This window comes from Crotalus tigris, unplaced genomic scaffold (genome assembly GCF_016545835.1).
Source record: "Crotalus tigris isolate CLP2741 ecotype Arizona unplaced genomic scaffold, ASM1654583v1 scf7180000018294.64361, whole genome shotgun sequence".
NCBI lineage: Eukaryota > Metazoa > Chordata > Lepidosauria > Squamata > Viperidae > Crotalus > Crotalus tigris.
In genome coordinates, this window is record NW_024096927.1 from 11,705 (window position 1) to 33,687 (window position 21,983).

Consider the following 21,983-nt stretch of genomic DNA (forward strand, 5'->3'; position numbering starts at 1 on the left):
AGGGCTGGTTTCAGCTCAGGGCCGAAGAACTCACAGGTGCAGCTCAGTGGTGCTTCAGCAAGCATTCCATGCTTTTTGTGGGAAGTGTTCCCCTCACAAGAGAAAGACCTTCTTTTCACAAAACATACTGCAAATTGCTGTATTTTTTGACCTCTTTATGTGCCATCAACTCAGTATCTACTCTTAGCAGCCACAGAGATGTTCTCTGTAATTATCTGTCACCAACCTGGTCCTTCTGCCAAGATTCCAGCTGAGCCAGACAAGGCCTAATGAGGCTGGCATAGAACTCACAGGGCCCCAACCGCAGCTGGGCTTGGTGCTTTGGGCTGGCCTAGCTGGAATCTGGCTCAAGCCCTGCCCTGCTTCTGCTGTCCTGAGCTCAGGGCTCTAATCTTACATTGATGGAGAAGCCAAGAGCTCTCTCTCTCTCTTCCCCCCCCCCCAAACAATACACCAACAGCAGAAAAACCACCTGCTCAGCTGGGCACGTCAAGGAAATTAATCTGGCTGGTCTAGAGAAACTTTTATTACAGAACAGGCCAATTCAGAAGGCATACAATGAAACAGGACTACCAGTAAGTAAACCGAAACATAATTAAAAATACAGTGAATTAACAGTTGGAAATCCAAGTACAAGAGAAGCTTACAGAAAATCCTCCCAAGCAAGCCCTGTTGGCAGATGCTGGTGGGATAATTTTTTGCAGGGAACGTGGCTGCCTACCAGCTGCTAATAGTGCTTGATAGGATAAATTGACAAAGGTGGAGACTGCCACTCTACAACATCAGAACCAGTTAAATAAAAATGACTTGTAGCCGATGCCTGAAAAAGCACATCACAGTGGAATGACAGATCCTGGAGTTTACAGCAAAGATGGTGGTTTTCCTAGATCCTTGGTTGGCTTTGCAGGTAGCAGAGGCACTAAACTGATGGATAGAAGTGAAAGACATCTGGAAGCCATCAGAAGTTAAAAAAACATCTACAGCTGTCAACGGAGTGACGTGGGTGCAGATAACTGCAGACTCGGGTCAGGAGGATTTCCCATCCGTTATGTAGTAACGATACATCAAGCCCAGAACCAAGGCTCCCAGAATAGGGATCAGCCAGACCGTCCAGATGCTGAGGAACAAGCAATAAAGAAAAGGTGAGCCACATTTCTATGAATAGAAAGATGATTCCTGCTTTCAGAACTTCTGACTATTACATGCAAGATGGAATGTTGGAGGTAAAGTGCCCCCCCACGGCCCCTGCATACAGGAACATTTTGTGCATAATTATCATAAGCAAAAAGGCTGGCATCTCCAGCCCAGCACTTCTGTTCCTCTTCACAGTTGCAACTGCTGTATTTCTGGAACTCTCGGTTTCTTAGCACAAATACATTCTGAGGCAACATGGTCTCTTCTGCACGGTTCAGCCAATCGATGTGGCCACATGTTACTGACACTGACACTCGCTACCGAATTTCCCATTTCATGGCACAGTATTATGAAGGCCACCAGTTAAGGATCGCTAAGGATAAAGTTATCACAGAAATGTAAAACATGTTTACACTTGCATTACACTTATTGTAAGGGTCTAATGTAAGTGCCAGCTGTAAGATTCTTCTCTTTGCCACCACCAGGGAGGTAGATTTCACTAGCTACACAATGCCTGTAAGTCTTCCAATTGAGACAGGAGGACACACATTTCCAGAGGCTGCTTTTAAAGCCAAAGGGAGTGCATTTCTTTGATTTACAATATTGTCAGAATACTGTACCTTGACTCACGGAATGGGCTTGGAACCTGGGGAGATAAAAGGCACATCCTTGTGTTAAGCTGATAATTGCTCAGAGAGCCAGATAACTCTTCCCATTTTTCTCACATCCTGGGGAGAAGGAAGTGTCTTAGTTTCCCTCCCCTGGTCCACCTCCCTATTTATTCTGTAATCACCATGTCCCACCGCTCTCCCCAACAGGCAAAGGGGGGCTTTCTAAAGGAGAACATCTTCTCTTTGCACAAAGACATCAGATGTCTGTCTGGCCAGAAGGCAAGTTACCCAAACAGGAAGCTAACCACCTGTACTGCTGCCGTCCTTGCCAGCTGTTGCAAGCAGATTGGAGAGAAGTCGCTCTCCTTCCCTTTGATGGGCAGCAGAATGATGCAAAGGATATCCCAGGATGGGGATGGGGAAGAAGTTGGAGGGGCAGGCAGGACCCAAGATATCGTTTCTCAATGCAAGAATTGTATCAATTGTTAGTATCTACAGCTCATTACTTTATTTGCTGTGGACCTGAGTGGAGAAGAAATGTTTCCAGTTTGTCCTGTGTGTAGATGATACAGTGAATTACGTTTCAGTTATTTGCAGAAAAATAAAAAGGACCTTTTTTAGCTGTAGAAGTGGGGCTGTGCCAATCAAAAACAGGCAGTTTTTTCAAAGGAACACAAGAGAGACTTTAGGAAGAATTTATTTTTGGGAGGTGTTACAGCGTGAGAGACCTTCAACGCAAACCCCAGATGGGAGAATGGCAGCTCAGACAAAACTCCTTTCCTTTTCAGCCCAAATAATGGCTGTTTTCCTGAAAAGCTATGTGGCTTGGATCAGGACGTGTCACTCTGCTCACCACCTCCATAAATGCTAGGGAAAAAGAACAAAGGAATGAGCAACAGTCTGCATATGAGCCTTGTGAGTCAACAGCCTTTCATTTTAGGAAAAACTATCGGGTCAGTAGGAAGAGTGGGAGCAGGAGATGAGGCCCCATGAAAAGAGGAGACGTTTCCAGAGAAGAGCCAGTCCTGAAATCCAAACCGTGGCCTTGGGAAGGAGGAGAGGCTGATCGGAGCAGAATGGCTGGATGGGGTGGAGGCTCACTGGCTTCAGAAAGGAAGGCGCAGGAGACCTTCTGACATGACTGGCCCAAAAGGCCCCAGCCGAACAAACAGAAACTCTCTGCGTCAACAGATAATCCCAGTGCAAGAGCAGTAAGACCATTAAGTCAGAGACACATTTTTGGCCTGCTATTCATCACAGATAATGGACATGAACAGGAGGGGAGAAAGAGTGTAAACGTAGAAGCCTCCGGGAAAAACCTAGGTTTGTATCAAAATTGGTTTGATAACAGTTTTCACAACAAAAGCATCCTGCTGCTCAAAACTGGAGCAGAAAGCACTCCAACTCCTTTATAGTCTGAGCTTTACTGTGTGCTGCAAACCAAGCCTAAGTCTGTACTTTATGATTCCATATATGAGGCAGTCAGAAAACAAGCCAATTAGCTAACCAATTTAAGCAAGTTGTGCAAACACAGCCATTGTTTCTTTGATCTCCTGCCCTGTTTCCTTCTCCTGCCTTTATCCCCTGGGCCTGGCACACCAGGTTGCTCTGAGGTTTGGCACTTTGCAGCCATAGGCATTGCTTTGGACACTCTTTCTGGGCCCAGGTTTTCCCCAAACTGGAAGGCAGCTCCCCTAGAGAGCCTGGGCAGCGCTTGTGGGACCCAACATTTTCAGAAGGTGAGAAAAGCCACTTCAGAGCATTCTGCAGGCAGCCCTTCCAACTTCCCAGCCATCTCTGCCATCTTCCCCAGAGGCAACGAAGCAAAGACACAGCAACAGGAAGATTTATGCTGTAGTTTTCACATAGGAAAACTGGGAGGGCAGTTCAAGAGTGGAGCCGACAAGTCCAAGAGATGTGGCAGGATGTTCAAGGAGATCTCTGCATCAGCTGGAAGAGAGAACTGGCTTCCAGGCAAAAGATGGGAAGGGCTGCCATTCAGAGGCTGGCCGTGTGGGCAGTCCCCTTGTGAAGGGCAGGTCACCTGGAAAGGCAGCAGATTCAGGAATTGGCTGAAGCCAAGCTGAGATTCCTGCCTTGCTCCCAGAAGAAAGGACTTGTCCCCACATTTCCCTGGGAGGTGTTACTGGGAAGAAACATCAATGGCAGAACTGGAAGTATGTTGTCTTTCAGTTCCATTCCTTGTTGCTAGTCCAGAAGGACAGGTGGAAAGAAAGCAGAATCGCTACCATGCCTTGCTTCCCGTGACAGGATATGGCCACCTCATAACCAGCTGGCCATCAACCCAAAGTTAGCCTCAATTCCAACCAAATCCCATCTAAGAGATCTCAAAAAGATTGGCCAGCTACAGTCATGTCAAAGGTAACCTTTAAATTCTGGCCTCCCCTTTTCCAATTAAAGCTGCCTCATCATACCATAAGCCCCCTCCCTAGGACTGGCAGATGCAAGCATCTATTTGGATCTCAACCTCTTTATGTTCCTGTTCCCACTGCAGGAGGACCAATCTCAGGACTTTTTCCCTGGTTTCAGCTAAAGCATTTCTCAAAAAGCCCAAGACAGGATTCGCCCCCTCTGAATCGTATAACTGGCCCTGCTGGTAAATGTCACTGGTTCCTGAAACTCAACAGGCATTAGCTGAACACGCAGAAAGGGAGCAAGCAGGGAGGAAGGAAGGGAACACGCAAGAGCAGCCCTTCGATTAGGCCTGGCAAAAGAAGAAAACAAAACACACACAAAGGATAGGCTTCAGAGAGGGTTTCCTGGGCTAAGAGTCTCCAAAGAATCCAGAATGGCTGCTACCTGGATCCCAAAGTGAAGACAGGATTTGTTTAGGGAAATTGCTGGCTGTTACCAAAATGGTTGTCACAAGTGAGGGTTGTGAAACGGGGCAGCTGGACAGCCTTGCAGAAGAGGAAAAAGAAAGACAGCCAACGGGTCAGTTCATTCTCCAGCCACCTGAATGCAGCAGACCTGATCTGAGGGAGTGAGCAGAGCCCACAGCAGGGTTTTGACAGGGCCTGGAAGCCTTTTCTCAGAGGCAAGTATCATAGCGCTGTGTTTCCCCGCACAGCCCAGGGTCTCCCCGCAGGTAAACCCCTCCTGTGCCTCTGAAAAAGCAGGTAGAGAAGCGGAAAAACCCTGCAAAACTTCTGGCACCACTTAAGCTGTCAAGCCATAATGAGGCAGGCATATTTACCCCAGTGCCTCTCTTCCCATTAAACTTCCAGCCTGGGAGAGTTTATCCTTGCAGGAGCAATGCCACCAAGCCTCTGTTCTCCCCCAGAATCATAAGCTACAGAAAGGCCCACAGAAAGGTTTACAGCCTCCAATATCACTCCTGGGAGGGGCTCTTGTACAAAGTTGTTTTCAGCTCTGGCCTCACCTCAGGCCCCTTGGGAGAAATCAAGGCCACCCACGGCATCTGAAAGTTTGATGACTCTCTCAGCACAAGTTCAGTGAGCTATAAGCTGGGACATCATGCTCATCATAAGCCTTTGTTGACACAAGACAGGGAGGGAGAGGCAAAATAGGACAATTACAAACTGGGCTGCAAGCTAAGCTGCAGAAAGCTTTTATTCCCTTGCTGCAAAGGACTGCACTCTGCTCACCACACGGCACTCTACCCAAAGGGAAGAGGCCCCTCAGCTACCTCCAGCAAGAGGGCTATCCTGCAGCACAATGACTGTACCGCAGTACGCCACAAGACCTCCTCATACTCCCTCTGCTGCAAGATAGAGCAGTCAAGATGAAGCAGGAAGTCCCGGCTCCTCCAGCAAATGCCAAGTGCCTTACCCAAGGATCTCTGCCCCAGAGGACTTTCTCCTATTCAGCCAAGGATCCGTCTATCCCCTCAGGAGGCCCATAAAGGACAAAAAGATAAAGTCCTTTTCTCTTGGAGGCCCCCAAGAGCTGGCAGTCAGAAGTCTGCTGCCTCTGGACACAGGTCCAATCAAAGCAGGTCCCCAAGTACTCAAACAATTTTCCTTCCATGGTGGAAGACTGACAAGCGGCATCCCTTGCAGGGTAGAAAGATGCTGCCTGCAAAAAAGAGGAGTGGTTGACAACTCATGAATCAATAGCCTTGTGCTCAGGAGGATCTGTGCTGCTGGAGACAAAGCCACTGCATTCTGGCCAGCTGTACAAGGGTAGTCCCCCCCCCCCAGGACAGCATCTTACCTCTGCCACATGAAACAACTCACTCAGCTGAAAACATGTTTCTGTTTTTACAGCATCTTTTTAGGTACTGAAAGATGAGTGTTTTCCTGTGAGACAGGTCTATCAGAGTATCCTGGTCTATCCAAATATGGGATGGAGCATACTGCTTCTGCTTTTGCCTTTCAGCCCCAATCTAGGAGTCTTCACAGGCAGTCGCTTCTGCGACCAACTATTTCTGTGTAAAATTTAAATTTACAAATAAAGATGCTACCTTTAATTCTTTGATGTCTCCCTTTAATTCTTTGTCGGTAAATTTAAATTTAGTACTGAAGGAGGCTTCCCTGCTAGAATAAAAAGGAAAATATATTACCAGAATTGGCCTTACCTTGGAAGCATCAGGTTTGCGATCATCCTGTTGAAAAAGGGGAAAGAAGGGAGAGACTCTTGTTACACATCTGAGAAATACCGTCTCCTCTGCCTCCTCTGAAGGAATGACTGACTTCCCTGGTAACCACCGAAGACCCTGAAGAGGGGTACGGGCTGCTGATAGATGGGTCAGTAGGGAGCCTGGTGGCAACTAATAATATTCTGCTGGGTAGAACTGAATGATTTTAAAAGTAAAATACAGGAAATGAATGCAATATTAAGTCTGGATATAATAAATCTACCTATATATACTTGGAAGCATCAATTCTGCATAGAAAATCTAAAAAAATACACTGAATTGAAATCACTGCTCCCCTTTCATCTATGGTGATAAACCACTGTTAAGGCCTTTGCTGCCCTGAAGGGAAAATACCACCCAGAAAATGAAACGTCTTTTCATAAAGGAAACGACCAAAGGTATCTTCCCTTCATTTTTATATCCATTTCGATTGATCCACGTCAGCTTAGCCATTTATTTCAGGATCCCTCTGGAGAGATGTGGGTAAGACATCAAACCCGGCGAGTGAGACCATCCATCTCTCCTAGCTAAGCCTGGCTTCACTTGAATAACCTGCTTGAAACTCAAGGGAGAGATTCTGGGGAGAAGGCCTGGCCTGCTAAACAGGAAACCTCAGATAAGCCAAGCAAAGGAAGAAGGGCTCCCAGGGCCACTGAGGCACGGGGACTCAGAAAAGGAGCTGCTCCCCAGGGAGAAAACCTTTCAACACAAATATCACAAGAGCCCCAAATTTATTTTATGAATTAAATTTTACCGGATGGATCTCTCCTATGAGATACTGCTTGAGCATTTCTTTAGCATCCATGGAATGGCCAACATCTTCAAAGCTCTCTGTGGCATCTCTACCAGCTTGTTCAAGCAGAACCTTATCTCCACCTGGATGCTAAAAAGGACAGAAAGTCTGAGAAAGAGGAGCAAACAGAGAATGACCACTCTATATTACGGTATAGGGAACTGCAAGCATTCAAGATTTTTCTCACTGAAATTTACTTTTCACTTTACCATAAAGTAAAATCCATTACATGGAAGCAACAGGACCTATTTCCTAGCAGACTTTTAAAGGCCTGCATTCTATTAATGCAACCATATTGAGGTCTATTCAGAAACAAGCTCTTTGAATTCCACAGAAACTCTGAGGTAAATTAACATGTATGTCATGTCCTTTATGGGAACTAGCTTAAGGAAACCCAGCCTCCATCAACCAAGCACCTAAATTGATACTGTCAATATTGCAAATATAGACCGTGTGGTCTCCTCCAAGCATCTAAATTTAAAACTCATCTGTCCACAGAAATATGGCCAGAACAAAGGATTGTGGGAGCTGCAATTCATCCACATTGACATACCTTCCCATGCTGTTCTAGTTACTCAGGAAGGAGTTTGTTTTTCTTATCTCTGAACAAATTAATGCTCGTATGTTGAACACACTTCGCAAATTTCAGAAAATTTGCAAGACTTCTATGGCCTATTCTTGTCCCTAATATTTTGAGGGTGACAGCAGCTCTTTATTCTGCTTAAGGCTTAGCTGCTCAAGATTCTTTGTGCTCCTAAGATGCTGGATGCAGGCAGGAGCTTTGGCAAGCAGATTGTCAGGCTGCCTGCTGTGGACCACCAAGCAAGGCATGCAAAGGAAAGTCTTCTCTTCTGCTGGCTGAATGCCCAGAATTAATCCTAGCTGGTTCCCTCAGGAAGATGGCCTCCCTCTGGCTGAACTGCTGCCCAGAGAGGTGGATAATGGCAGGGCAGCAGGACAAATGGGCCAGCGTGCTGAGAAGGCTACTTATATGATCTTTCCAACTGATGTTTGACTTCCTGCTTCCCCCTCCCCGCCCCCAGGGAGCAGATGCCATCAGCTGACAGCAGCACAGGAGCCAGACAGCTTGTTGGGTCAGTGAGTGCAAAGCGGGCAAAACATGCCCAGACACACCCACAGCACACTGCAAAGAACCCTGCGGTGGATTTTACTCCCAGGGTAAAACTCCTTCAAGGGTGAGGTGGGGAGCAGAGGTTAAGGGAATAATCTCTGATTGACGTCATTAGTTTCCCCTTGTGGCAAATTTCACATTTTTACCCAGAGAAACACAGCAAGCAATGTGGACATAGGGGGAAGTAAGGAGACATGGACAACAGACAATAAGGCTCCATTTGTACCCTTAGCAATTGAGTTCCCTTCTTCTCTTTGCTTCTGTGGCCTCTGAAGTGAAGGGTGCTTATCCCAAGACATTCAACAGACTTCTCTGCATAGCTCAGATTAGATATGAGCCTGACAAGCTCTCTTGCTAATTTATTCATTTACATGATTCAATTTTTGTGCCACCAAACTTTGGGCAGCTCACAATATAAGTTGACCTTAAGTTTCTTAAGTTAACTTCCAGTTCACTGGAGGAGGCCAGGATGTCACAAGGACTTCTATTCCTGGTACTCCTTACAGGCTGTTGTTCCCGATGCTTTAAATAATCCAGCTCAACAAGAGGCATAATTGGATGTACAAAAAGATTGAGAAATTGGATTAATCAAGAGCTAAGGGGTATTTCGGGCAGCATAATAATGTTCCAGTAGCATGCTGAGAGGTGGGAAACATGTGCCCATTCAGCTTTGCTTCCTAACTTCCAGATCTGGCTGTAAGACCCTGGCTCCAGGGTCTTACAACCGTTTAGGAGTTTAGGAGTGGCGAAGGCTCCAGAGCCAGCACCCAGAGGACTACAAGAGGAAGTTAGCCTCTCCCTTTTCTGCCCTGCAAATATTCTAAATTCTCACTTTGGGTCACAGGCCGCTGAGCTCTTCCCTGGGTACCCTTCCTGAAGACAACTATGATGCCCTCTTGACCGAGAGCTGGCTGGCAGCAACCTTATGTTATCCTCAGCACTATTTAAACTATTTATTTGCTAAGATATTTTAAATACACCCAACACATGAAGAAGTAAAAAAGGAAATGAAGATGATGATTTTAAGTACAGTCATGCCGATTAGGTGGCTCTACCATTTGAGCAATCTGTGATAATTTTATTATAGTTTCACCTTGTGATTAGTTGTTTTCATGCCTGTAATATAATATTCAAGCAAAAAGACAGTTGAAGATATTCCTATAAAAAAGAAATAAAATAAGGAGTTCTTGTGTCATTTAGGATTTCGGTTCTACTGCTCTCCTTCCTTCAAGTGACTGCCCTGCCAGTCCAGTGTTGAACCTTGAACCGCTATACAGAATTTGCTGCGATGCAACAATATGCGTTTAAATATAACAAATCCCCCCCACAACGTCCCAAAGGCCTGGCTTGCATCTGCCTTGTAGAAGGGCCGTTCAGCAAGCCAGACCGCTCTGGGGGAGGAGGCGAGGAAACGGCTCTCCCGGCCTGCCCGCTCCAAGAAGGCGGCGCCGGAGGCCCTTCCGCTGAGCGGCGCGTCCCAAGAGCCGGGGGGCGACGGGCCACGAGCCAGCCATCCCGACGGGGCCCAGGGCAGCGGCAGCCTCTTCGGCGAGGGACGCGGCCTCGTTTGCCTCCGGCCACCCTCGCGCCCACCTCGTCGAGGAAGCGGGTGACGTCATAGACGCGATCGTGGATGACCAGCCAGGCCTCCCGGTCGGTGCTGCGCTTCGCCACCTCGGCCAAGGTGAAAAACGGGCCGGCCTCCGGCCTCGCGCCGCTACACTCTCCGGCCGTCCCCATCCGCGATTCCCGCCTCACTGGTCTCGGCCCTGTGGGCCGCCGCCGGCCCTTCCCCTCGCTCGGCCAATAGCAGCCGCGCGCGCGCCGCGAGGCAACCAATCAGGCGCGGAGCCATCCGGGCCTTCCGGAAGGAAGTGACATTGCTGGATGGGCGCCGATCGTCAGCCCGGGAGGCCTCCCTCCTGGGCTGCATCCCCGACGCGGCGCGGCTGAGTCCGGAGCGAGCCAAGCCGAGTTGGGCCACTCTGGCGCCTCCCTCCTGCGGCAAGCACCAGGGGAGACCCGGAGGTCACGGAGCCCGACCCTCCGCGCGCCCTGGCGGACCTCCGCCTGATGCATGCGGGCGCTCGAGCCCGGAGAGCTGCCTTGGCGAAAACCGTTTTCCGGCTCACCGTTCAGGAAACGGGGACAGCGAATTGACCCTCCCGCTTCCAAATATCTTAATTCTCGCGGTCAAGAGCTTTCTCTGTAACCTGCCACATTTTTGGGAGAGCAGCCGTCAAGAAACCTCCTGGGTGTAGGGAGTTGTATCAATATATATGTATGTATGTATGTATGTGTGTATAAATGTGTGTGTGTGTGTGTGTGTATATATATATATATATATATATATATATATATATATATATATATATATATATATATATGTTTTCTGAGGTTTTCGCGGGTGTTTGTATGTAGGTCTTTGGTTGTTCGGGTTTTCTCCCACGTAAAATTGGAAGCGTCTTGGCGACGTTTCGACGAAGTCCCATTCGTCATCTTCAGGCTGGTACTTTCAGCTTCGTGCTTCGGGGAGTAATGTGTGGTCTTAGCTGTTTCTTTTAACTGCCAGCGGGGGTATGAACTGATTGGGTGGGAGCTTGGCTGTATTCTGATTGGGTGGAGGTGTGTTCTGATTGGTTAGGGGCGTGGCTGTCCTCTGATTGGCTGGGGGGGTTGGCTGTCCTCTGATTGGCTGGGGGGTTGGCTGAGCTCTGATTGGCTGGGGGAGTGTTCTGTTTGGTTGTGCTCAGGTTAGTCTGAGTTGCAGGGGGGTTTAAGATGGTGGGCTGCCTTGCTATTTTTTGGCTTCGCGTTCGTGGTCGTGCCTCATCTTCATGGAGGGTGTCAGTTTGCTTCATGTATGGATTGGAGGGGTTTAAAGTGGCTAATGATGCAGCTGTGGTCTGGCTTCTGGTTTGTGGTCGTGCCTCATCATCGGTGTGGCTTTGGGTTTGCTTTTTGCGTGGATGTGTGGTGGTGACCTCCTGTGTGGTTTTTGTGAGTGTGGGTCTGGTATCATTTTTTGTGTTAGGGAGTCGTTTGTCAATAAGGGCGGGTTTCCAAATGGCTGGTAGGCGGGAGGTATCATCTCGCTTGTTCATGCTGTGTGGGCGTTTTTCTATCTCGATGGCTTCTCTGATTATTCTGTTATTAAAATGTTTACTTTTGGCAATGGTTCTGGTATTTTTAAAGTCAATTTCATGTCCTGTGGCTTTAAGGCAGCGGTTCTCAACCTATGGGTCGCGACCCCATTTGGGGTCGATCGACCATTTTACGGGGGTCGCCAAACAATGCGATCTGCCATTTTCCCCCCTCAGGGGGCGGTGCCGCATATGCGCACTGCGCATGGGGCCAGCGCCGCGCATGGGGACGCCATCGTGCATGCGCACCGCGCATGGGGGCGCTGCCACGCAGGGGGGCACCGCGCATGCGCGGCACGTTTGTGTGACGGGGGTCGCCGTCACGCAAACGTTGAGAAACACTGCTTTAAGGTGTTGGACCAGGGAAGATGTTGGTTCCTCTTTTTTGACTGAGTTCTTATGTTCTTCAATGCGTGCACTTATTCTTCTGTTGGTTTGTCCGATGTATGTGTTGGGACAAGTAGTGCATGGGATTTCATATATTCCTTGATTTTCTAAGTCAATTTTATCTTTGGGGTTTCTAAGGATGGTGGATATTTTTCTGTTTGTGCAGAATGCTGTTTTGATGTTGTGTTTATGGAGGATCTTACTGATTCTGTCTGTGGTGCCTTTTATGTATGGGAGGAGGGCTTTGCCGTTTTCTTGTTCTTTGTCTTGGATTTTAGTGGGGTTTCTTTTTGGATTAGGTTTGTAATCTTATTTCTTTGGAATCCATTGGATGTTAGTACATTGGTGAGAGTGTGTAGTTCGGGTTTTAGGTGTTGTTCGTCAGCTAAGCGTTTTGTTCTGGAGATGAGTGTCTTGGCTACGGAGTTTATCTGTGCTGGGTGGTGGTGTGAGAGAGCGTGCAGATAGCGGTTTGTGTGGGTTTTCTTCTGGTAGATGGTGTGTCCTAGGGAGCCTTTCGATTTCTTGTAGACTAAGACATCCAGGAAGGGAAGTTGGTTGTTAGCTTCTGTTTCCATGGTGAACTGTATTTTGGGGTGTAGGCTGTTGAGGTGTGTGAGGACGTTGTCCAGTTTTTCCTTCCCATGTGGCCAGATTATGAAGGTGTCGTCTACGTATCTGAGCCAGAGTTTGGGTTTGTGATCCGATTTTTCTAGAGCTTGGTTTCAAAGTGTTCCATGTAGAGGTTTGCCATGACAGGTGAGAGGGTGATCCCATGGGTGCTCCTTCTGTTTGTTTGTATTTTGTCCATTATACGATAGCAGTATGTAATGGATAGGCAATACATACAAGGGTCGCCAAGACGCTTCCAATTTTACGCGGGAGAAACCCAACAACCAAAGATAGATAGATAGATAGATAGTATAGAGATATTGGTACAATCATATAATATATATATATCTATATATATATATATATATAATTATATATATATATATAAATATATATATATATATATATATTATATGTTTTCTAGGTTTTCGCGGTATTTGTATATAGGTCTTTGGTTGTTCGGGTTTTCTCCCGCGTAAATTGGAAGTGTCTTGGCGACGTTTCGACGAAGTCCCATTCGTCATCTTCAGGCTGGTGTTTTCAGCTTCGTGCTTCGAGCAGCAATGTGTGGTCTTAGCTGTTTCTTCCTTTTAACTGCCAGTGGGGGTATGAACTGATTGGGTGGGAGCTTGCTGTGTTCTGATTGGGTGGAGGTGTGTTCTGAGTGGTTAGGGGCGTGGCTGTGCTCTGATTGGCTGGGGGAGTGTTCTTTTGGTTTGCTCAGGTTGAGTCTTAGTTTGGCGAGAGGTTTAAGAGTTTGGGGGTTAGGGAGTCGTTTGTCAATAAGGGCAAGTTTCCAAATGGCTGGTAGGCGGGAGGTATCATCTCGCTTGTTCATGCTGTGTGGGCGTTTTTCTATCTCGATGGCTTCTCTGATTATTCTGTTATTAAAATGTTCATTTTTGGCAATGGTTCTGGTATTTTTAAAGTCACTTTCGTGTCCTGTGGCTTTAAGGTGTTGGACCAGGGAAGATGTTGGTTCCTCTTTTTTGACTGAGTTCTATGTTCTTCAATGCGTGCACTTATTCTTCTGTTGGTTTGTCCGATGTATGTGGTGGGACAAGTGGTGCATGGGATTTCGTATACTCCTTGATTTTCTAATTCAATTTATCTTTGGGGTTTCTAAGGATGGTGGATATTTTTCTGTTTGTGCAGAATGCTGTTTTGATGTTGTGTTTATGAAGGATCTTACTGATTCTGTCTGTGGTGCCTTTATGTATGGGAGGAGGGCTTTGCCGTTTTCTTGTTCTTTGTCTTGGATTTTGGTGGGGGTTTCTTTTTGGATTAGGTTTGTAATCTTATTTCTATGGAATCCATTGGATGTTAGTACATTGGTGAGAGTGTGTAGTTTGGGTTTTAGGTGTTGTTCATCAGCTAAGCGTTTTGTTCTGGAGATGAGTGTCTTGGCTACAGAGTTGATCTGTGCTGGGTGGTGGTGTGAGAGAGTGTGCAGATAGCAGTTTGTGTGTGTTTTCTTCTGGTAGATGGTGTGTCCTAGGAGCCATTGGATTTCTTGTAGACTAAGACATCCAGGAAGGGAAGTTGGTTGTTAGCTTCTGTTTCCATGGTGAACTGTATTTTGGGGTGTAGGCTGTTGAGGTGTGTGAGGAAGTTGTCCAGTTTTTCTTTCCATGTGGCCAGATTATGAAGGTGTCATCTACGTATCTGAGCCAGAAGTTTTGGGTTTGTGTCCGATTTTTCTAGAGCTTGGGTTTCAAATTGTTCCTGTAGTAGGTTGGCAATGCCATGTGAGAGGGTGATATCCCATGGGTGCTCCTTTTCTGTTTGTTTGTATTTTGTCCGTTATAGATGAAGTATGTGTTAGATAGGCAGTGTTTGGTCAGATCTAAGATGTGTTTGGGGGGGTTATATTTGTTTTTGAATAGCTGTCAATGCTCTTTGATAGGCACTTGGGTGAGAGGATATGACATCGCAGCTCCTAGTAGGATTCGCTGTCCTGGTAATCTTTGTTTCTTTATGATCCTCTATGAAGTGGAGTGAGTTTTGTACATGTGAGGAGATGGAGTCTGTGTAGGGCTGAAGTTTTTTGGCGAGAAATTTGGCAAGATTCTGTAGAGGTGAGCCTATGGAGCTGACTATGGGTCTGAGTGGTGTTCCTTCTTTGTGAATCTTGGGGAGGCCATAGGCATCTGGATGATTTCTCTCTGGGGATGATTCTTTGCTGGATCTCTTCGCTAATGGGGTGGGCGTTTATCTTGGTTCATGTGGTTTTTTCGGTAGGTGGTGGGATCTGTTATTTAGGTTTTGTATAGTGGAGTCTTGGAGTAGAGTTATGGTTTAATTTGTTTGGTAGTCAGATGTGTTCATAACGCACCGTGCGTTGCCTTTGTCTGCGGTAGGATTATTATGCTGGTGTCTTCTTTAAGGTTACGTAGTGCTGTCTGTTCCTCTTTGGGTAAGTTGCTTTTGGGTGGCTTGCTGGTGCAGAGGATGTTTGTGATTTCGAGTCTGATTCTGTTGGCGTCGTCGGGGTTGATTTTAGTCAGGCTGGTTTCAACTCCACATATAATGGTTTCAGTGGGGATGTGTTTGGGAGCGACTGCAAAGTTGAATCCTTTGGAAGGACATTGGTTTCGGCTTTGGTGAGGATCCTATCTGAGACGTTATGCACTGTTTGTTTCATGTGTGGCTGTGAGGGAGGAGGGGTTTGTTTCTGGCGTTCTTGTAGTCCTTCGGAGTTTGTTGGTGTGTGTATCTGTCCTTGAGGGTGGTCTGTGTTTCGGCTCTCCAGACGCGAGTTTTGTGGATTTTGTCCCAAAGTTGCGGGTGGATCTTGTTGCTGAGTTTGCGGTGGAGTGTGAGGAGATCTTTGTTAATTCGGTGCTAGAGGAATCTTTTTGTGTGGAAGTTCATTCTGATTAGGGGCCAATTCTGTTCTTTTCAGGATCCGTTTGGTGCTGCAGAGTTTTGGTGGAATTTCAGTTGAAACATGTGGGGATTAGATTTTGATCTCGGCATTCGTAGAATGCGAGGTCCATAGAAATGGAAGCTCTTGTGTGGAACTTCAAGTTTTTCATAGGTCTGTCATAATGTGGATTTCCTCGCCCGTAAGGAGGTTCGATATTTTGGTTTCTGAGGTTTTCGCGGGTATTTGTCTATAGGTCTTTGGTTGTTCGGGTGTTCTCCCGCGTAAAATTGGAAGTGTCTTGGCAACGTTTCGACGAAGTCACATTCGTCATCTTCAGGCTGGTGTTTTTAGCTTCTTGCTTTGAGCAGCAATGTGTGGTTTTAGCTGTTTCTTCCTTTTAACTGCAAGTGAGGGTATGAACTGATTGGATGGGAGCTTGGCTGTGTTCTGATTGGGTGGAGGTGTGTTCTGAATGGTTAGGGGCTTGGCTGTGCTCTGATTGGCTGGGGGAGTGTTCTGTTTGGTTGTGCTCAGGTTAGTCTGAGTTGCAGAGGGGTTTAAGATTTTGGGGTTAGGGAGTCGTTTGTCAATAAGGGCAGGTTTACAAAATGCTGGTAGGCGGGAGGTATCATCTCGCTTGTTCATTCTGTGTGGGCGTTTTTCTATCTCGATGGCTTCTCTGATTATTCTGTTATTAAAATGTTCACTTTTGGCAATGGTTCTGGTATTTTTAAAGTCAATTTCGTGTCCTGTGGCTTTAAGGTGTTGGACCAGGGAAGATGTTGGTTCCTCTTTTTTGACTGAGTTCTGAGGTTCTTCAATGCGTGCACTTATTCTTCTGTTGGTTTGTCCGATGTATGTGGTGGGACAAGTGGTGCATGGGATTTCGTATACTCCTTGATTTTCTAATTCAATTTTATCTTTGGGGTTTCTAAGGATGGTGGATATTTTTCTGTTGTGCAGAATGCTGTTTTGATGTTGTGTTTATGAAGGATCTACTGATTCTGTCTGTGGTGCCTTTTATGTATGGGAGAGGAGGGCTTTGCCGTTTTCTTGTTCTTGTCCTTGGATTTTGGTGGGGTTTCTTTTTGGATTAGGTTTGTAATCTTAGTTCTATGGAATCCATTGGATGTTAGTACATTGGTGAGAGTGTGTCGTTCGGGTTTTAGGTGTTGTTCGTCAGCTAAGCGTTTTGTTCTGGAGATGAGTGTCTTGGCTACAGAGTTGATCTGTGCTGGGTGGTGGTGTGATAGAGCGTGCAGATAGCGGTTTGTGTGTGTTTTCTTCTGGTAGATGGTGTGTCCTAGGGAGCCATTGGATTTTTTGTAGACTAAGACATCCAGGAAGGGAAGTTGGTTGTTAGCTTCTGTTTCCATGGTGAACTGTATTTTGGGGTGTAGGCGGGTGAGGTGTGTGAGGAAGTTGTCCAGTTTTTCTTTCCCATGTGGCCAGATTATGAAGGTGTCGTCTACGTATCTGAGCCAGAGTTTGGGTTTGTGATCCGATTTTTCTAGAGCTTGGGTTTCAAAGTGTTCCATGTAGAGGTTTGCAATGACAGGTGAGAGGCGTGATCCCATGGGTGCTCCTTTGTTTGTTTGTATTTTTGTCCATTATAGATGAAGTATGTGTTGGATAGGCAGTGGTTGGTCAGATCTAAGATGTGTTTGGGGGGGGTATATTTGTTTTGAATAGCTGTCCAGGCTTCTTTGATAGGCACTTGGGTGAAGAGGGATATGACATCGAAGCTCACTAGTAGGTCGCTGGGCTGTAAGCTTTGTTTCTTTATGATCTCTATAAACTGGAATGAGTTTTTTACGTGTGAGGTGATGGATTCTGCATAAGGCTGTAGTTGTTTGGCGAGAAATTTGGCTAGGTTTTGTAGAGGTGAGCCTATGGAGCTGACTATAGGTCTGAGTGGGGTTCCTTCTTTGTGTATCTTGGGGAGACCATAGAGTTTAGGGCATCTGGATGATTTCTCTCTGGGAATGATTCTTTGCTGGATCTCTTCGCTAATGGGGGAGGCTTTTATCTTGGTTCTTGTGGTTTTTTCCAGGTAGGTGGTGGGATCTGTATTTAGGGGTTTGTATGTGGAGTCTTGGAGTATGTTGGTTAATTTGGTTTGGTAGTCAGATGTGTTCATAACCACCGTGGCGTTGCCCTTGTCTGCTGGTAGGATTATTATGCTGGTGTCTTCTTTCAGGTTACGTTGTGCTGTCTGTTCCTCTTTGGGTAAGTTGCTTTTGGGTGGCTTGCTGGTGCAGAGGATGTTGGTGATTTTGAGTCTGATTTTGTTAGCGTCATCGGGGTTGATTTTGGTCAGGCTGGTTTCAACTTCACATATAATGGTTTCAGTGGGGATGTGTTTGGGAGCGACTGCAAAGTTGAATCCTTTTGAAAGGACATTGGTTTCGGCTTTGGTGAGGATCCTATCTGAGATGTTATGCACTGTTTGTTTCATGTGTGGCTGTGAGGGAGGAGGGGTTTGTTTCTGGCGTTCTTGTAGTCTTTGGAGTTTGTTGGTGTGTGTGTGTGTGTCTTGAGGGTGGTCTTTGTTTCGGCTCTCCAGACAGCGAGTTGTTTGGATTTGTCCCAAAGTGCGGGGTGGATCTTGTTGCTGAGTTTGAGGTGGAGTGTGAGGAGATCTTTGTTAATTCGGTCTAGGAGGAATCTTTTTGTGTGACGTTCATTTCTGATTAGGGCCAATTCTGTTCTTTTCAGGATGCGTTTGGTGGCTGCAGAGTTGGAGTGGAATTTCAGTTGGAAACATGTGGGGATTAGATTTTGATCTAAGAAAACAGTTAATCTAAAACCACACATTGCTGCTCAAAGCAAGAAGCTAAAAACACGAGCCTGAAGATGACGAATGTGACTTCGTCGAAACGTTGCCAAGACACTTCCAATTTTACGCGGGAGAAAACCCGAACAACCAAAGACCTATATACAAATACCCGCGAAAACCTCAGAAAACAAATATCGAACCTCTCCGGGGAGGAAATCCACCATCTGACCAGGACCTATGAAAAACTTGAAGTCCAAAGAGCTTACATTTTATGTGACCTCGCATTCCTACGTAACTGCCGAGATCAAAATCTAATCCCCACATGTTTCCAACTGAAATTCCACTCCAACTCTGCAGCCACCAAACGGATCCTGAAAAGAAAACAGAATTGGCCCTAACAGAAATGAACTTCACACAAAAAGATTCCTCCTAGACCGAATAACAAGCATCTCCTCATCACTCAAAAATCCACCTCAAACTCAGCAACAAGATCCACCCCTGGCACTTGGGACAATCCAAACACTCGCCGTCTGGAGAGCCGAAACACAGAGCACCCTCAAGAAAGATCACACACAAAAAACTCCGAAGACTACAAGACGCCAGAAACAAACCCCCTCCCTCGACAGCCACACATGAAAACAAACAGTGCATACAGCTTCAGATAGGATCCTCACCAAAGCGAAACCAATGTCCTTTTCCAAAGGATTCAACTTTGCAGTCGCTCCCAAACACATCCCCACTGAAAGTCCCCAACCATTATATGTGGAGTTGAAACCATCCTGGCCAAAAATCAACCCCGATGACGCTACAAAATCAGACTCAAAATCACCAACATCCTCTGCACCAGCAAGCCACCCAAAAGCAACTTACCCAAAGAGGAACAGACAGCACTACGTAAACTGAAAGAAGACACCAGCATAATAATCCTACCAGCAGACAAGGGCAACGCCACGGTGGTTATGAACACATCTGACTACCAAACCAAATTAACCAACCTACTCCAAGACTCCACATACAAACCCCTAAATACAGATCCCACCACCTACCTGGAAAAAAACCACCAGAACCAAAATAAAAGCCTCCCCCATTAGCGAAGAGATCCAGCAAAGAATCATTCCCAGAGAGAAATCATCCAGATGCCCTAACTCTATGGTCTCCCCAAGATACACAAAGAAGGAACCCCACTTAGACCCATAGTCAGCTCCATAGGCTCACCTCTACAAAACCTAGCCAAATTTCTCGCCAAACAATTATAGCCCTATGCTGAATCCATCACCTCACACGTAAAAACTCATTCCAGTTTATAGAGATTATAAAGAAACAAAACCTACAGCCCAGCGACCTACTCGTGAGCTTCGATGTCATATCCCTCTTCACCCAATGGCCTATCAAAGAAGCCTTGACAGCTATCCAAAACAAATATAACCCCCCCAAAACACATCTTAGATCTGACCAACCACTGCCTATCCAACACATACTTCATCTATAATGGACAAAAATACAAACAAACAGAAGGAGCACCCATGGGATCACCCCTCTCACCTGTCTTTGCAAACCTCTACATGGAACACTTTGAAACCCAGGCTCTAGAAAAATCGGATCACAAACCCAAACTCTGGCTCAGATACGTAGATGACACCTTCATAATCTGGCCACATGGGAAAGAAAAACTGGACAACTTCCTCACACACCTCAACAGCCTACACCCCAAAATACAGTTCACCATGGAAAAAGAAGCTAAAAACCAACTTCCCTTCCTGGATGTCTTAGTCTACAAGAAATCCAATGGCTCCCTAGGACACACCATATACCAGAAGAAAACACACACAAACCGCTATCTGCACGCTCTCTCACACCACCACCCAGCACAGATCAACTCTGTAGCCAAGACACTCATCTCCAGAACAAAACGCTTAGCTGACGAACAACACCTAAAACCCGAACTACACACCCTCACCAATGTACTAACATCCAATGGATTCCATAGAAATAAGATTACAAACCGAATCCAAAAAGAAACCCGCCACCAAAATCCAAGACAAAGACAAGAAAACGGCAATAGCCCTCCTACCCCATACATGAAAAGGCACCACAGACAGAATCAGTAAGATCCTTCATAAACACAACCTCAACAGGCATTCTGCAAAACATAAAATATCCGCCATCCGTAGAAACCCCAAAAGATAAACTTGAATTAGAAAATCAAGGAGTATAACGAAGATCCCTGCACCACTTGTCTCACCACATACATCGGGCAAACCAACAGACGATCAAAGTGCACGCATTGGAAGAACATGACTCAGGTCAAAAAAGAGGAACCAACATCTTCCCTGGCTCACCACACCGTTAAAGCCACAGACACGAAATTGACTTTAAAATACCAGAACCATTGCCAAGAAGTGAACATTTTATACAGAATAATCAGAGAAGCCATCGAGATATAAAAACGCCCACACAGCATTAACAAGCGAGATGATACCTCCCGCCTACCAGCCATTTGGAAACCTGCCCTTATTGACAAACGACTCCCTAACCCCAAAATCTTAAACCCCTCTGCAACTCAGACTACCTGAGCACAACCAAACAGAACACTCCCCCAGCCAATCAGAGCACAGCCAAGCCCCTAACCATTCAGAACACACCTCCACCCAATCAGAACTCAGCCAAGCTCCCATCCAATCAGTTCATACCCTCACTGGCAGTTAAAATGAAGAAACAGCTAAAACCACACATTGCTGCTCAAAGCAAGAAGCTAAAAACACCAGCCTGAAGATGACGAATGTGACTTCGTCGAAACGTTGCCAAGACACTTCCAATTTTACGCGGGAGAAAACCCGAACAACCAAAGACCTATCTACAAATACCCGCGAAAACCTCAGAAAACAAATATCGAACCTCTACGGGGAGGAAATCCACCATCTGACCAGGACCTATGAAAAACTTGAAGTCCAAAGAGCTTCCATTTTATGCGACCTCACATTCCTACGCAACTGCCGAGATCACAATCTAATCCCCACATGTTTCCAACTGAAATTCCACTCCAACTCTGCAGCCACCAAACGGATCCTGAAAAGAACAGAATTGGCCCTAATCAGAAATGAACTTCACACAAAAAGATTCCTCCTAGACCGAATTAACAAAGATCTCCTCACACTCCACCTCAACTCAGCAACAAGATCCACCCCGCACTTTGGGACAAATCCAAACAACTCGCCGTCTGGAGAGCCGAAACACAGACCACCCTCAAGACAGACACACACACCAACAAACTCCGAAGACTACAAGAACGCCAGAAACAAAACCCTCCTCCCTCACAGCCACACATGAAACAAACAGTGCATAACATCTCAGATAGGATCTTCACCAAAGCCAAAACCAATGTCCTTTCCAAAAGATTCAACTTTGCAGTCGCTCCCAAACACATCCCCACTGAAACCATTATATGTAGAGTTGAAACCAGACTGACCAAATCACCCCGACGACGCCAACAGAATCAGACTCGAAATCACCAACCTCCTCTGCACCAGCAAGCCACCCAAAAGCAACTTACCCAAAGAGGAACAGACAGCACTACGTATCCTTAAAGAAGACACCAGCATAATAATCCTACCAGCAGACAAGGGCAACGCCACGGTGGTTATGAACACATCTGACTACCAAACCAAATTAACCCACCTACTCCAAGACTCCACATACAAAACCCTAAATACAGATCCCACCACCTACCTGGAAAAAACCACCAGATCCAAAATAAAAGCCTCCCCCATTAGCGAAGAGATCCAGCAAAGAATCATTACCAGAGAGAAATCATTCAGATGCCCCAAACTCTATGGTCTCCCCAAGATACACAAGGAAGGAACCCCACTCAGACCTATAGTCAGCTCCATAGGCTCACCTCTACA

At 46.3% G+C, this 21,983-nt stretch overlaps 1 protein-coding gene across 3 annotated transcripts; it reads right to left on the reverse strand.

Moving 5' to 3' along the window:
* Positions 1–508: 508 nt before the first annotated feature.
* On the reverse strand, positions 509–10,101 carry LOC120310776 (cytochrome b5-like). Of its 3 annotated transcripts, XR_005557468.1 has the most exons (7): positions 9,885–10,101; positions 7,121–7,249; positions 6,307–6,333; positions 5,559–5,804; positions 5,149–5,258; positions 1,755–1,780; positions 509–1,117 (listed from the first exon to the last, which is right to left on the reverse strand). XR_005557468.1 is itself a non-coding variant. In XM_039349547.1 (5 exons), exons 1-5 carry the CDS (start codon positions 10,029–10,031, stop codon positions 1,027–1,029), a joined length of 420 nt encoding a protein of 139 aa, XP_039205481.1. In that variant the 5' UTR covers positions 10,032–10,091; the 3' UTR covers positions 509–1,026. The 3 variants fall into 3 exon arrangements, 1 of the variants encoding a protein (XP_039205481.1); XR_005557467.1 differs by lacking the exon at positions 5,149–5,258; XM_039349547.1 differs by lacking the exons at positions 5,149–5,258; positions 5,559–5,804 and having other exon boundaries at positions 9,885–10,091.
* Positions 10,102–21,983: the final 11,882 nt, after the last annotated feature.